A 14,341-nucleotide genomic window follows, 5' to 3' on the forward strand; every position below is an offset into this window, starting at 1 on the left:
AATGGATGCACATTGAAGCAGCAATACGGGCATATGTGACATTTAAAGTTTAAAGTAAAAAAAAAAAAAAAAAATTGTCATAACAACACCCCCACTGATCTGAATAGAGTGCTTGCGGAATTACATTTTTTGTAGTTGTTGTTGTTGTTAGCCAAAACCTAAAAATAACTTTTTTTTTTAATGGGTTTTTGATTAAATGCCTGAATTAATATATTATTGATTTAAAAAATGATGCTTTATTAACAAAGTTCAGGAGGAGCACGTTTAGATAAAACCCAATCAGTGCGAGAGGAGCCGACTTACCGACTTACAATTTTTTTTCCAGCATCCCTCCTCCACCCTAACTCCTCACTCTCGATTATTCCTCTGGGTTCGGGGCCAAATTATAGTAGGCTACTTACAAATTATATGTAAGTGTGAACTCGTGAAAAGACTGAAAGAGTTGTTGGTGGTGACATTGAAGCCATGATGCAACCGTGGTTTGCATAGCCAACGTTTAACTTTTTAATTCTGGAGATTGCATTTAGGCTTCAAAATTCATAAAAGTTGTGTTAATTTTTGAAGATTATCATGATGAACAAAACGTGTTAAAATCTTAAACTTTTGTAGGTCACAGAGCTTATTTTCTGTAATAATCTAAAAGCGTATGGAATGATCCTATTGAGTTTTTGTCGAGGGAACTAGGGTAATGCTAACTTTCGGTTTGGCCTAGAAAAATACATCATCTCTGCAGCCCTCTGTTGTTACAAGGCAGGGTAAATTCATGAATTCATCTTCTCTTCATCAAATTTTGACTCTCATTTGCATATTACATTCAAAATTGATATTGTCCAGCATTTGTGAGTCTGGTCATCAATTTCCTCACACCTTTCTCATTAACAATGTACTCAACCCATCTGTACTCAAGCTATGCTGTAGCTATTTTAGAGCTATTTAGAGTTAGATTATAGATATTTGTATTAACAAGCAGATGTACTGAACAAGTCTATCTAATAAAATGGCTACTGAGTGTATATAGAAATAAAGAAGAATCCTCCCAGGGGAAGAGAGAGCAACACATATCTCTAACCTCCCAAAATATCCCAGCGTCCTCATTCCTCGTCTTACCCAACACCATCTTGCCTTATTAAACTGATATGATAAAACGTGATATGTGAGGAAAATGGATTTAATTTTTCAGACGTGTAAATTGAATCATCTCAGATCCAGATGTTGGTCACACTGCATACAGAATTACCCAGTGAAGCGATATTTCTCCAGCCAACTGTCTGTGACAACAATTAAATTAAATTGATGTCAATCAATGGCTTACACTACACTACACTCCCGCAGAGGAGCGAGTGTATTAACATAACATAACATAACATCAATGGATCATTTGGTTTTATGTAACCACAGAGATAATGGGTATTTTAAGCATTCATATTAATTAACTGATAAAGAGAAGATAAGACACCAGCTCTCTGCAGGTGTGTTTGCTCTCATCAATACTGAGAGGAAGTGGCAGGAGAAATACTGTAAGTCCTTCTTTTCATGCATCATCTGAAATTAAAAAGCTATTAAGCGCCACATTTTCTTGAAAAATGCTTTTCATTTATCGTTTCAAATATTTAATTTATTCACAGTATCCATTTGTGGAATAATAATATTTTGCAGCAATTTCCTGCTGTCTTTCTGATGAGAGTGTGAAACTGGGCTTTATAGAATAGTTTTTCTGTGAGCTCAACCCACTCTGTGTTAATAATCTTAAAACATGCATTTCACATTGAATGCTCTCAGCATTCTGCAGAAACTGCTGATTCCATAAAGAGTACTTTTGCCCCCTAGTGGTGCTCATCTGTATGTGCGTCAGGTCAAGATTTGCTTATCAGAATGTGACAGTAACACCTGAAATCACATAGCCTGCTTTGCGAGAAGAGGCCAACAGTCCTCAAGAGGAAACATCTTTATAAACATAGGCTACTAAAAATGTTTTAATGAAAATCTAAAATGTGAGGGATTGGTTTAGTGGAATGGGGGTAGAAAATATCATTAGCTCATTAAGTATAAAAACGATAACTGTCAATAAAAAGTCCCCACTCTGACAGAAATCTCTTTTAAACCACTTTGTAAAGTAGCCTGTTTTATCATTTATTATTTCTGCTCATTATATCACATTGATCTCGTGCTGCATACACAAAGGTTCAGGTTTTGTCAAATGTGCATGAATTTCATAAAGATAATATACAATTTAAATAGAGAGAGAGAGAGAGCCATCTGTTGGTCTTTGAAGATATTTTTTCACTCCGTAGTGAATTTAGCATAATGTTAATATACCCTAATAAAGCGTGAATGTGGGGTGTAAAATAACAAATTATAATGAATTTATTATTTCTTAAGAATATTTATTTACATTCTTAAACAGCGGATTCTGCTACAATATCACAATAACAATGTGATATTATAACCTTTTTAATCTTTGATACTTTCCTTATAAGTTTAATCATGTGAGGAACCATACAGAAGGAAGGTATTGAAGTATGTATAATGGACAGAGATCACATGATGAGATGAGAACATATAAAGTAACAGGCTGGGATGTAGATCTCATCACACTCTCCTGGAAACTTAGCTGATCACAGCTGGACTGGAAATAAACTGAAACAGATAAAAGTCATATAAGTGTATGTGTCATATAAGTAGTCATGTCAAGTGTATGATACTCTTAAAAAACAAAGGTCCATCTATTGGCATCAATGGTTCCATGAAGAACATTTAACATCCATGGATCCTTTTATTTGAGAACTTTTCACTAAAATGTTCTTTAGGGAACCAACAATGGTTCTTCTATGGCATTGTTTTGAAAACCCCCGTTTGGAACCTTTAATTTTAAGAGTGTTTCAACAATTCCTGATGCTGTTCTCTCACTTGAGCAGATACATAAACTATTAAGCAGCATCATAAAATGAGGTGATATGTGACCCTGGGCCATAAAATCAGTCTTATGTGTATTTTTTTTTTTTATTGAGATTTATAGATCATCTGAAAGCTGGATACATAATCTTTCCATTGATATTAGGTTTGTTAGGATATGACAATATTTGGCCTAGATACAACTATTTGAAAATCTGGAAACTGAGGGTGCAGAAAAATATTGAGAAAATCGCCTTTAAAGTTGTCCATTTCTATGCGATTGTGCTGCATCCACTCACACAAATAATTTTTTTTATATATTTAAGGTGGGAAATTTACTAAATATCTTCATGGATCATGATCTTTAATTAATATCCTGATGATTTTTGGCATAAAAGAAAAATCGATAATTTTGACCCATACAATGTTTTGTTGGCTATTGCGACAAATATACCTGTGCGACTTAAGACTGGTTTTGTGATCCAGGGTCACATATAAGAAATAGTTTCCTGACATGTCAAAACACATTTGTGAATCTTACCATAGAAGCTTGAGGAAGGTAGCCAGCAAATTAAAAGACAATATCAGCTGTCTTCTGTCTCAACCCCATTATTCTCTGTGTGTGAGATTTCATTGACATTGTCCTCTTCTTTGTCCGATGAGTCGCCTGATTCAGCTGATTTGGGTCTGTCTCCAGGTTTTTTGGATGAATCCACAACCTCAGTACCTTTACTTGAGTTGCACCCCATTGTAATATCCCAATATTCTTGTATTGAATATTTTGATGCTAAAAGACAACGATAAAACGTAGCGAAGTATCTCAGCAGATGTTGTCCAAAGGCAGTAATGTGCTCTTTAGAAGTGCATCATATACAATCTCTGCCTAAGTAGTCTGTCTCCTATAACAGTGTTGTGGAAGTCAGGGCTCTGATTTCTATGACAACACAGTGAACTTCCTGTTGGCACTGGTGCAGGTACTGCAAACATACTTCAGCATGGTCACAATTAGCAGGGTTTGTTGATTTAGATTCCCGCAGACATTGTGTTTCACCTGCCAGGCAACGCGAGTTGACATTTAACCTGATGGCGTGTGAAGACATGGTTACTGATAAACACAGCAGGGCTGGTTGTCAGTCAGTGTCTGTCCATTGTAACAAATGAATGACAGGTTGAATAAGCAGGAAAAAGCCTCTTTCATTAATCTCTGTCCACAGGGTCAGAGCCTTATCTACACAAAATATGACAACACTGACACACTGATTAATTTTAGAGGTGTTGAAACACTTCCTGTCAAAATGTTTGTGATTCATTGATCACTATTTAATGCTGAGATGCCCTAGAGCAGGGGTGTCCAAACCTGCTTTTGGTGGGCTACTGTCCTGTAGAGTTTAGCTCCAGCTTGCCTCAAACCAGCTAATAAAGGTCTTACTAGGCATAATAGAAACTTACAGGCATGTGTGTTGGAGCTAAACTATGGTGGCCCCAGGACCAAGTTTGGAAACCACTGGCTCAGGGTGTTCCATTTAAACACATTGCAAGGGATCTGACAGTAGCACTCGTCTAACGTGGGCTAAGCAATGACGTACATCTGAGTTAATGAGACAAAGGTACTCTGGGTTCGGGCCAAAATTCTGAGCTCGGAGCCCTCCCTTCGGACGGCATGCCAAATACGTATTCTATCTGATTATTTGTAAGTGTGGACTCATGAAAAGGCAGTTTAGTAAAGCGATACTCTGATGCAGTTGAAAACATTCGCTAGAAGTAATCAAATGTAATCAGTTACATTACTTTATAGTTACACTACTTATTATATTTTAAATAGGGTAACTTGTAACTTTCCCATCACTGTTGATTTGATATGAAGCTGCAAAGGGGAAAAATAAAACAATCGTTGATGTACAACACACTGAATAGTTCAGCATATCATCATAAAGAGCTGTTTGATTTCTGATGGGATTGGCAGAGATTCAGCTGTAGAGATCTCTTTCTAGATTACAAACATCCTGAGGGAGAGAAACAACTGACAACAGTGCTGAAATCAGGACTGATCATGTTGTTCACTCATTTGTTTTCTTTGTACCATGTTTTACCTACAGGAAAGTAGCTTATGCCCTGCAAGCACCTCAGTCTGTAGTTATACATTCTTTCAATGTACTCCCACAATTCTGAAATATAACAATTTGCATAATTTTGCTTGATTAAAATTAACAAGCAGAAAAACAAAATTTATATAATATGAATCCTCTTTCATCTGTTCGCAATTATTAGTAACATGTTGGTGAAAGTATTAAAGTACATCTAGTCGACATTTTACTTTTAGATAACACTACCTTACATTACATTTCTGAATAGGATGATTAGATGTTATATAGGAAGACCTTTAAATATCATTATATTTATTTTAAGTTGTCCTTGTTTCGGTGTAATTATACATTTAAGTACTGAGTAATATTAATTAACAACAATAATTAACAACACCTATGTACTGGTTTGCTTTAGGGTTAGTTGCATGTATTTATGCATAATTTATAGTCGTCATTACTATAGTAACTACATGTAACAAGAACACTGTAAAATAATGTTACTCTTAATAGTCCATCACTTCAAACACACAGATTATATCAGTCCCATTCTGCGCTGTTGTTCCTAACAAGTGTCTTTTAATGTAATTCACTTGTCAAATATTCAATAACATGTTAGTTGATGTCCTTTAAGTTAAAAACGCAATCAAACCAGCCCACTTTCATCACAGATTAATAAAAACATTTTTAGATGTTTTGATTTTAGACAGTTTTAGATTTTAATAACTGGTGCTTCAGCTCAAAACAAACAAATACATTTGACAAATTTCACATGAGACAAGATTTTTCTGTAGAGTCAGAATATGTTTAATAAAAATAATTAAACCTCAATTTCTTCTATAGAACTTCATAGAAAGTAATTCAATAAATTACAAACTTTTTAAGACATGTATCCTGCACTACAAGAAGCATTAATTGACTACACAGGCCACAACTTGCAAGTATTGCAACTGTCCAACCCAAAAAGAAAAAGAAAAAAAAAAGAAGAAAAAAAGGGGGGGCTTTAATTTCTAAATATTAAAAATATGAAACAGAATAAGCCATGAAAACAAATGAGTCGGTTTGTCAATTCAATCATTCACATAACTGAAAACAAACTTTTATTTGCAGTAGTGTATTTCTATTTCACTTGCTGTTGCATGGTGGATGCCATTGTCTTTGTGCCACAACGGCAAGTCTTGCCCTGATTCTGGTCAGTAGTCCAGCGGTTCATAATGCAACACACGAAATACAACCAAAATACTGAATTAATGTACACATGAAAAAGAAAGAAAGAAAACCAAGGTAAATGTCCAATTCTCAGTAAACCTGCAATTCTTCTCAGAACATTATTCAGTTAAATGAGATGCTAACGCTGCAATGTCATAATAAGAGGAACTATATAGGTTTCATGTGCGGTTTTGGGAAGAAGTGGAAAGCAGCAATACCTGTACACAGTTTCAAAGTGCGTGGCTCAGCACGAACTAACTGGAAAGAGGAAGATCTGATGCCACAGTGGAGAGGAGAGGGCAATCAGAACATCTACTGAGGCAAAAATCACACTGAGAGAGATCAAAGTGAGGGCATCTGAGTGAAACCATGATGAATGTAATCATACATGCTTGGAAAGACCCATTAATATTACTGTGTTCACTAGTGAGACAGGCAAAGAGTTGCATTGTGCAGTGCATCCCGAAGAAATTTGCATCACAAATGGAAAACTTCAGAAGCCAAACCTGAATATGAACAAACGTGACGCAGCAGAGACTCGCGTGAATCAAATGAGCCTAACAGTCTAGAACAAGGGTACATCAGCACATGTAACAGAAAACAAATCACATACACGTCCTGATTCAAAACGCCAATGAGGTTCATCGTGTTGGCCGAGGTGCTCGACTGCAATGAATCGTTCTATGAGGGACAGACACTGAAGAATGGCATAAGGACACTTCTAGATCAGTCATTTACATCTAACAGCAGCAAGGCGGCTATGTGGATCTGAAAAATGGCGGACATATTTTATCAGACTAAAGGAACATGTAATTTTGACCTGTATAGTGTATTTAACCCTCCTATCAAATCTGAGGACTTTATGTGCCTAATAAAGTAACTGAAATACTACTGCAAATACTTGAATTTCTCTCAATACTTTTACACAGATTACAAACATGGGTGATTTAGCAAGTGATGAACTAATGTGACAATACTGTAGCAGTCTGTGGAAAAAAGAGGATATACGCACAGCTGTCTGTCGCGAGAAGGTTTGCATGTGAGGCCGACAGGACCTTGGACACATAGATTTTCATGCAAATTGAGGCAACAGTGTTCATAAGCACAGAACGCCACACATGCACACACACACACACACACACACACACACACACACACACACACACACACACACACACACACACACACACACACAGTGCTGTCTGAACGCTAAAAGAAATGTATGAATATATGGATGTGAAAAAGTGGTCTGTAATAAAAACTGTAATATTTGTTGGAAGCATGTTTCAGGCAGGGAGGAATGTGTCCCTAAAAGAATGGAGTACAGCGTGTTGGCAAGATGGATTTCCTGCACCCATGTGTTACATACAAAACTGAAATCTTTGGGTAAAAATAGCTGTATGAAAATAATTTAAAAGTAGGTAGGTAGGAAGGAAGGAAGGACAGACCATGGGCAGGAGGCAGAGTCCAGGACAGTAAACAGATGCACAAATCGCAAGAGGAGTGAATGAACAAGAACGTGTGTGATGAATGAATGAATGAATGAATGAATGAATGAATGAACAAATGCAGGGTCTCTACAGCTTCAGTGACATTCATAAGCTGCCTGTGTGTTATTGCTGTGGATCTGTAGGTATGCTCTGTGAAGTCTATGTGTTCAGGATCCTGCTCAAGTATTTACAAATGAAACCCAAACAGTCGATGTGTTTTTTCTCCCAAAAGAAAATATATTAATTATACAGCTCTTCAATGAGCAACAGCATCCTCATTTCTTTAATAAAATTAAATCCCGACATAGTTATAACAATAATGCCTTTTAGTTTTTGCTTCTTGTCTGTTGCAATTGTACATCATGGTGTAATACAATTTCACAAAGTTTTTTTTTTTTCGACATGCAAAACGTCTCTTCGAAACGACAATGTACCTAAACAAACACTGAAATCTTATTTCAGTTTCTCTAGAATCTCCGTTTTCCATTTTTTCCTCCGTTACACAACACTTTAGTTATTATATTTACATGGAAACAAAAAACATGATGTAGTAAATGCAGGATAATTCCTATATGTGTGTATATGTATACATTTCTAAGAGATGTATATAAATATATAATATTTATTTATACATGTATAAAGACTCAGTCTTCGTCGCTGGAATCGGAATCCTCGGATGACGAGGAGGAGCTGTCAGACTCGGAGGAGGACGACTCCGCCTTTGCTGAGCCTTCTGGACCACTGGTATCCTTCTTTTCGTCGGGCTCCTCCCCCTCATCGCTGTCTCTGTCCTCTGAGCGGCCGGGCCGCTGGACCGTGGCTTCAGAGGCAGCAGGTTGCAGCGGTGGGGTTGGCTGAGTGTTTGCAGCTTGCGGCTGGTTGGCCACAGGCAGGTTAAGGCCTGGAGTAAGAAGCATCCCTGGGTAGAGCATACTAGAGAGGAGAAGGGGGTTGAGGGCCAGTGAGTGGCCTGAAACAGAAGCACTTGTTTGATTCGAGTTTGTGGCCATCGAGGTGGTGGCTCTGGAGCTTTGACCCTCTGTCCTTTCCGCTTTGCCATCCGGAATCAAAGTCTGAGCCGACGCTTTGTGCGTGGCGGACTCTCCGCCGTTCCTCTTTTTTCCATCCTCCTCACCTGTCAAAGCTCCACCCGCCGCTTCCTGCGAGGGCTTTCCGAGAAGACCGCTCATCCCGAGGAGGTTCGGCAGGCCAGTCATTCCGGACAGCATCATTGGAAACATGGCGGCCATGTTGGTGGGGTCATGAGGCAGTCCCATTAGGCCAGAGGTGAGTTGGAGAGACTGGAGACTCTGGAGGTTGTGCTGAAGAGCTTGAAGACTAGGCAGGTCCAGCCCAGCGAGGAGGCCGTTGGATAGGAGTGGGTTGAGCCCCAGGGTGGCATTGGCACTGGCACTGGACATGCTGGCTGCTTTAGCCAGAGCGTTTTTGGGGCGTCGACCTCGCCGGCTCACCTCTTCAGGAACGATGGGGCCAGTCAAGATGCGGTCGAACATACTTTCAGGAAGGTAACCCTGAAAACACAAATGCATCTGTTATACAACTAAGTAAAAACATCTATAAAGTTTTAGTTAATATATTGAGTTGGTACGGCAGCCCTGAACCGCAAAGTAAAAAAATTCTAGCATTTTGAGATTAAAGTCGAAATATTTAGAGATTGAAGTTACGAGAATACAGTCTTCCGTAGAAGTTCTTATTTATTTATTTTTTTGTTAAAGGAACACTCCACCGTTTTTTGAAATAGGGCTTATTCACCTTCTTTCCTACATTTAGATAGGTGGGCAAATGCATTTTTGTCTCAGTGCATGCATTGTTTTAGTTTGACAGGGTTGGTGCTAGCTTAGCTTAGCATAATGAATGGAATCCTTTGTTGCCAGCTAGCATGTCCTGAGTAAAAGTGATATGCCCAAGTAGCAGTGCTTCGCCTGTGCTTCCCCCTAATATAGTCCTTAATATATATGTCAATATCTGCCTAGGAAATCGCCTAGTGTTAATCTGCATCGCTATTTGTACTTGTTGTGAATACGCAGGCCACAAGAAGTAATTAGGTAGGGTTTTTTTTTTTTTTATATCACTTTTATTCAGGACATGCTAGCTGGCAACAAAGGATTCCATTCATTATGCTAAGCTAAGCTCACGCCGACCCTGTGAAACTAAAACAATGCATGCACTGAGACAAAAATGCATTTGCCCACCTATCTAAATGTGGGAAAGAAGGTGAATAAGCCCTATTTCAAAAAACGGTGGAGTGTTCCTTTAAAAAAAATGCGCTCGTGAAGTAGAACTGCTTTTGATGGATCTAAATATAATAGTAGCTTTTTACTTTTATCTGGGGTTTCAACAAAAAATTCTACAGGTGCTAATCTAACAACATGGCATTACCATTTGTTTTAGGACGCCTATAGACGAGCACGAAGACTCCGCCCGAGTAGGTACCACAATCCTGGTCCAAACTTTGTGGTACGTTGACTCGAAGCCTAAGTGTCTTCGTGCTCGTCTATAGTCAACACCATCTGGGCCGAGAACACTTAACAGTAACTGCACTGTCTCCCTCTTCACCGTAAATCCTTTCTGGATACATTTTAAGTGCATCATTCTGTATCCAATCATTTGGCCGGATCCCGCGATTTCCTCAGATATAAAGTTGGATAACTCCATCCAGTCTGAGAAGTGTTTTCGCCTGTAAAGTATATTCCGCCGCAATATATATTTTGTAACGTCCTAAAACAAATGGTAATGCAATGTTGTTAGATTAGCACCTGTAGAATTTCCTTTTGTTGAAAGCCCAGATAAAAGTAAAAAGCAGTTCAACTTCACGAGCGCCTTTCTTTACACACACACACACACACACACACACACACACACACACACACACACACACACACACACACACACACACACACACACACACACACACACACACACGCACACACACACACTTCTACGAAAGACTTCTCATAATTTTGACTTTGTTCTCAAAATATTACGACTTTATTCTCGTAATGTTTCGGCTGTAATCTCGAAATATTTTGACTTTAATCTCTTTTTTTTTACGTTGCGGTTCAGGGCTTCTGTAGGTTTCCTTTAGGTAAGGTTCATTTAGGTGTAAAATTATAATTAAACTTATGTTGGGGCTGTCACCATATCAGATTTCCAAAAAGAATAACGCTATAACTGTAATATTTATTGAAAAGAAACTTTGGATATTTTGTGTTGTTTCTCTTTTTTGGCCAATGAATCACACTCAAAATATGTTTAGGGAGAAAAACGATTGAAGAACTGTTGATCGGCACTTCCAGTAGACTATGGTGTCTAACACCTTTGTTGTTTTTTTTACGAAATCCCCCCAAAAAATCACACATTTTCCTCCAACTTTTTCAGGTGCAGGCCTACAGTAGTTACTGGCCCTGGATATTTTCTTTTGTGTAGTACATAGTATTATACATGTGTAGTATGATATAAATATTACATTTTTTAAATATCATGATTAACAGAAATACCAGTATATTGTGACACGCTTAATTTCTGTAAATGCACTGTATTTGGAATGGAAAATGTTTCTCTTTTTACTCACAGACTGTTTAACAACGTCAGCCCACTCTGGTGGGACGCCATACTCTGGATTCTCTTGCAGGAACCGGCTTAAATCTTTCAGAGGTGGAGCAAATGCACCACCAATCTGGAACAAAGAAAGAGGAAACAAGTATTACAAACAACACCCAGTACAACAAAAAATGTGCACACAAAGTCTATAACCATCATAGACTCACCTTGCGAGCATTTCGCCTGTTGATAATCTGTACTCGCTCTTCTCCAGTCAGGCTGTTGATGTCAATTTTGTTGGGGTTTCTGCAGCGATGTCTCTTCTGTTTTGGTCTGCCATCTTGAAACTGCAGCTTGGTTGCACTCTGCAAAATAAGTAATGATCAGAACCTTAAATCCATGGATATTCTTACATACACAATTGTTTTTTAGTTTTTTTTTACATTTGAAAGGATAACTTGATTTTAACATAAAATGAGATGATGGCAGTTGTATTGTTTAAGAAACTGGGATTATTGTTAAAAATGTTAACATTTTTTGGCCTATTTTACGACATTTATTAAATTATTTTTAAAAATCCAGAGAATTATCTCGCATCTGGTATTTACAGGAATAAAAGCTCCCACATCTGCCACGAAGCCTGGGTGCTCCTTCAGCCACTGGTCAAGATCTTTCCGTTTCGGAGCATCCTCTCCAGCTAGTCGCGTCCCATCTTTGAGGCTGATGACGGGAACGCGGCTCTCCGTATCGTGGGTACTGGGCCCCTGAGGTGTGCTCAGCCCAGGGGGAGCGGATGTACCTGCGACGCCACCACTCCAACCAGCAGGAACCTGCAAAAGTAGGGGGTGCATTTGCCTTATTGATACTGAAGAACGACAACTTTTTCTTGCTTTCTACATATAGAATTAAAATGTAAAAAAAAAAAAAGAGGTCATAAGCAAGTCGAACCTGCTCTGGCATCACAGAAGGCCTGTTTCTGTTCATGAACAGCAGGTCCATCCCCTCCACATTCTTCCGCCGTCCTCTCCTCCTCTTCACTACAGGCTGTCCATCAATCACTCCATTCAGTCGCATTTGCTCTGGCGGTACTGCAATACCACAAAGAACATGCATTTCTAGTGTCCTCCAGAGTTGTACATTGTGTACAGTGTTATGCGGTTTGTGGGTAAATCAGGTATCTGAGCAAGTATGTTAGGTTATATGTTACCTTGTGGATAGCTGTTCAGTGTTTTGGTGTAGTCCGCTAGGCTGGTATCAGATGCGTTCTGCAACTCTTGTAGCCGGGCTAAGTACTGCTGTTGGGCGAGAGGTCCCTCCTCACCCTCCAGGGGGCGCTTCAGAGGCAGGCCTTGCTTCTGGAAGGTCAGTTTAAGGCTGCCCTCCTGCTGCAGGTCACAGGCCAAAGGTCAGAGGTTAAGGACACATTGCTAATCAGGCAGTGTCCTATGAAGCCTATGATACTGGTATGAGACCAGTGAAGGTCCACTGAATAAACAAACCGTTTTTACAGATAAAAACACTCATGTGAGGTACTCAAATGACATCAGTTGACAAATGACAAACGACATTAGACGGGTAGTTTTAATCAATATGTAAGTAATATAATTGTATCTCTAGTGGGTTGAGGCAACACAGGAACACAGAAAAGTTAAAGGACTTAAAGGTGATGTGTGTAATTTAATACATGGGTTGAATCTATTTTAAAATGTTATTTATTCCTGTGATGAAAAACTGAATTTTCAGCATCATTATTCCAGTCTGCAGTGTCTCATGATCCTTCAAAAATCATACTAATATGCTGATTTGGTTCTCAAGAAACATTTATTCTTATTGTCAAATTTGAAAACAGCTGTGCTGCTTAATATTTTTGTGGAAACTGTGATAAACTTTTTCAGGATTCTTTGATGAATAGACAGCATTTCTTTGAAATAGAAATCTTTTACAATATTACGCTGAATATGATACATGTCTTTAAAAAAAATCTTACTGAGCACAAACTTTTGAACAGAAATGAATAATACAGCCATGTGTATTTATATATATATATATATATATATATATATATATATATATATATATATATATATATATATACTTTTTTTTATTAATGCAATAATATTAGGGATGCACCGAAATGAAAATTCTGGCTGAAACTGAAAATTCAGGATGCACTTAGCCGAAAACAAACATTTAAACGACAATAAACTGTAATAACTTGTTTTCTTGACAGATTTATTCAGACAAGTCACATACTTTAAATAATGAAGACATCACTAACAGGTTAAGTAAAAATATAATGAATATGTAAAACATAATTATAAATATATATAAAACATAAATATATTTAGCAAAATGCTCTTCTCTATAGTTATTTTTCTAGCTACAGTAACTAATTAGTTTATGGACATTGATTTTTTCTTTTTTAAGGTAAATGTAACATTAAGGGACATTGTATAGCCTACAAGCTGTTTTATTGATGTCTTTCCCTGGTTGAAACACTGATTGAGCGATTACATGAGACAGTAATTTCGGTAAGTTGTAATGTAGTCTTTCATGTAATCTAATCTTTCAACATACCTTCTGGTGTTCACCCATGAGATGACCACTTGAACTGAGACGGCTACAGTGATCATCAGTCACGTCGAATTAAAGAGTGACAAAACCACATTTATTGTTTGAATTTCGTAAGAAAATTGAAAGAATTTTAGAATTTGCAGTTGCACATGACAAACGATTTAAGAAACCATATCATAACAGATTAAAATTGTGATATTAATATTGTCAATCCAGAGCTAGTGTCTACACAGCTGACATGTTTAACTGTTGTAGCTTATCCACGTGCACGAGGAACACAGTGAAAACATGGCATCGGAGAAGCGCTAATTAAACATCTGTTTCGGTCACTGATTTTGTCACTTAAAAAAAACTTTTCGTCCCGAAACCAAAAATAGTGTTTCGGCTGACAATTTTCGGTAGCCAAAATTTCAGTGCATCCCTATATAATATGGATAAAAAGTATAGTAATATTATTATATATAATAATATTAATGAATATAATAAAACTAATGATTTGTTATAATTAAAAACTTAAATTTAATGATAAATGTC

The 14,341-nt window shown here is 37.7% G+C and overlaps 1 protein-coding gene and 1 long non-coding RNA gene across 10 annotated transcripts in view; both read right to left on the minus strand.

Moving 5' to 3' along the window:
- Nucleotides 1-2,346: 2,346 nt before the first annotated feature.
- On the minus strand, nt 2,347-3,906 carry LOC309493531. Its single transcript, XR_014203969.1, has 2 exons — nt 3,434-3,906; nt 2,347-2,637 (listed from the first exon to the last, which is right to left on the minus strand). It is a non-coding gene; the product is annotated as an uncharacterized lncRNA (long non-coding RNA).
- A 1,850-nt stretch (nt 3,907-5,756) lies between these two features.
- chd9 (chromodomain helicase DNA binding protein 9) overlaps nt 5,757-14,341 on the minus strand; it is a 76,067-nt gene continuing 67,482 nt past the window's right edge. For 6 of the 9 annotated variants that reach the window (XM_082161082.1, XM_082161077.1, XM_082161078.1 and 3 more), the window contains 6 exons: nt 12,441-12,618; nt 12,182-12,321; nt 11,842-12,063; nt 11,461-11,598; nt 11,265-11,369; nt 5,757-9,204 (listed from right to left, as the gene is read on the minus strand). In XM_082161082.1, coding sequence (XP_082017208.1) covers nt 8,317-9,204; nt 11,265-11,369; nt 11,461-11,598; nt 11,842-12,063; nt 12,182-12,321; nt 12,441-12,618 — 1,671 coding nt within the window. In that variant the 3' untranslated portion in view covers nt 5,757-8,316. The remainder of the gene's footprint in view (nt 9,205-11,264; nt 11,370-11,460; nt 11,599-11,841; nt 12,064-12,181; nt 12,322-12,440; nt 12,619-14,341) is intronic. The other 3 variants (XM_082161083.1, XM_082161080.1, XM_082161081.1) reach the window with 2 other exon arrangements.

The sequence above is a fragment of the Leuciscus leuciscus genome (genome assembly GCF_965113295.1).
Source record: "Leuciscus leuciscus genome assembly, chromosome: 2".
NCBI classification, from domain to species: Eukaryota; Metazoa; Chordata; class Actinopteri; order Cypriniformes; family Leuciscidae; genus Leuciscus; species Leuciscus leuciscus.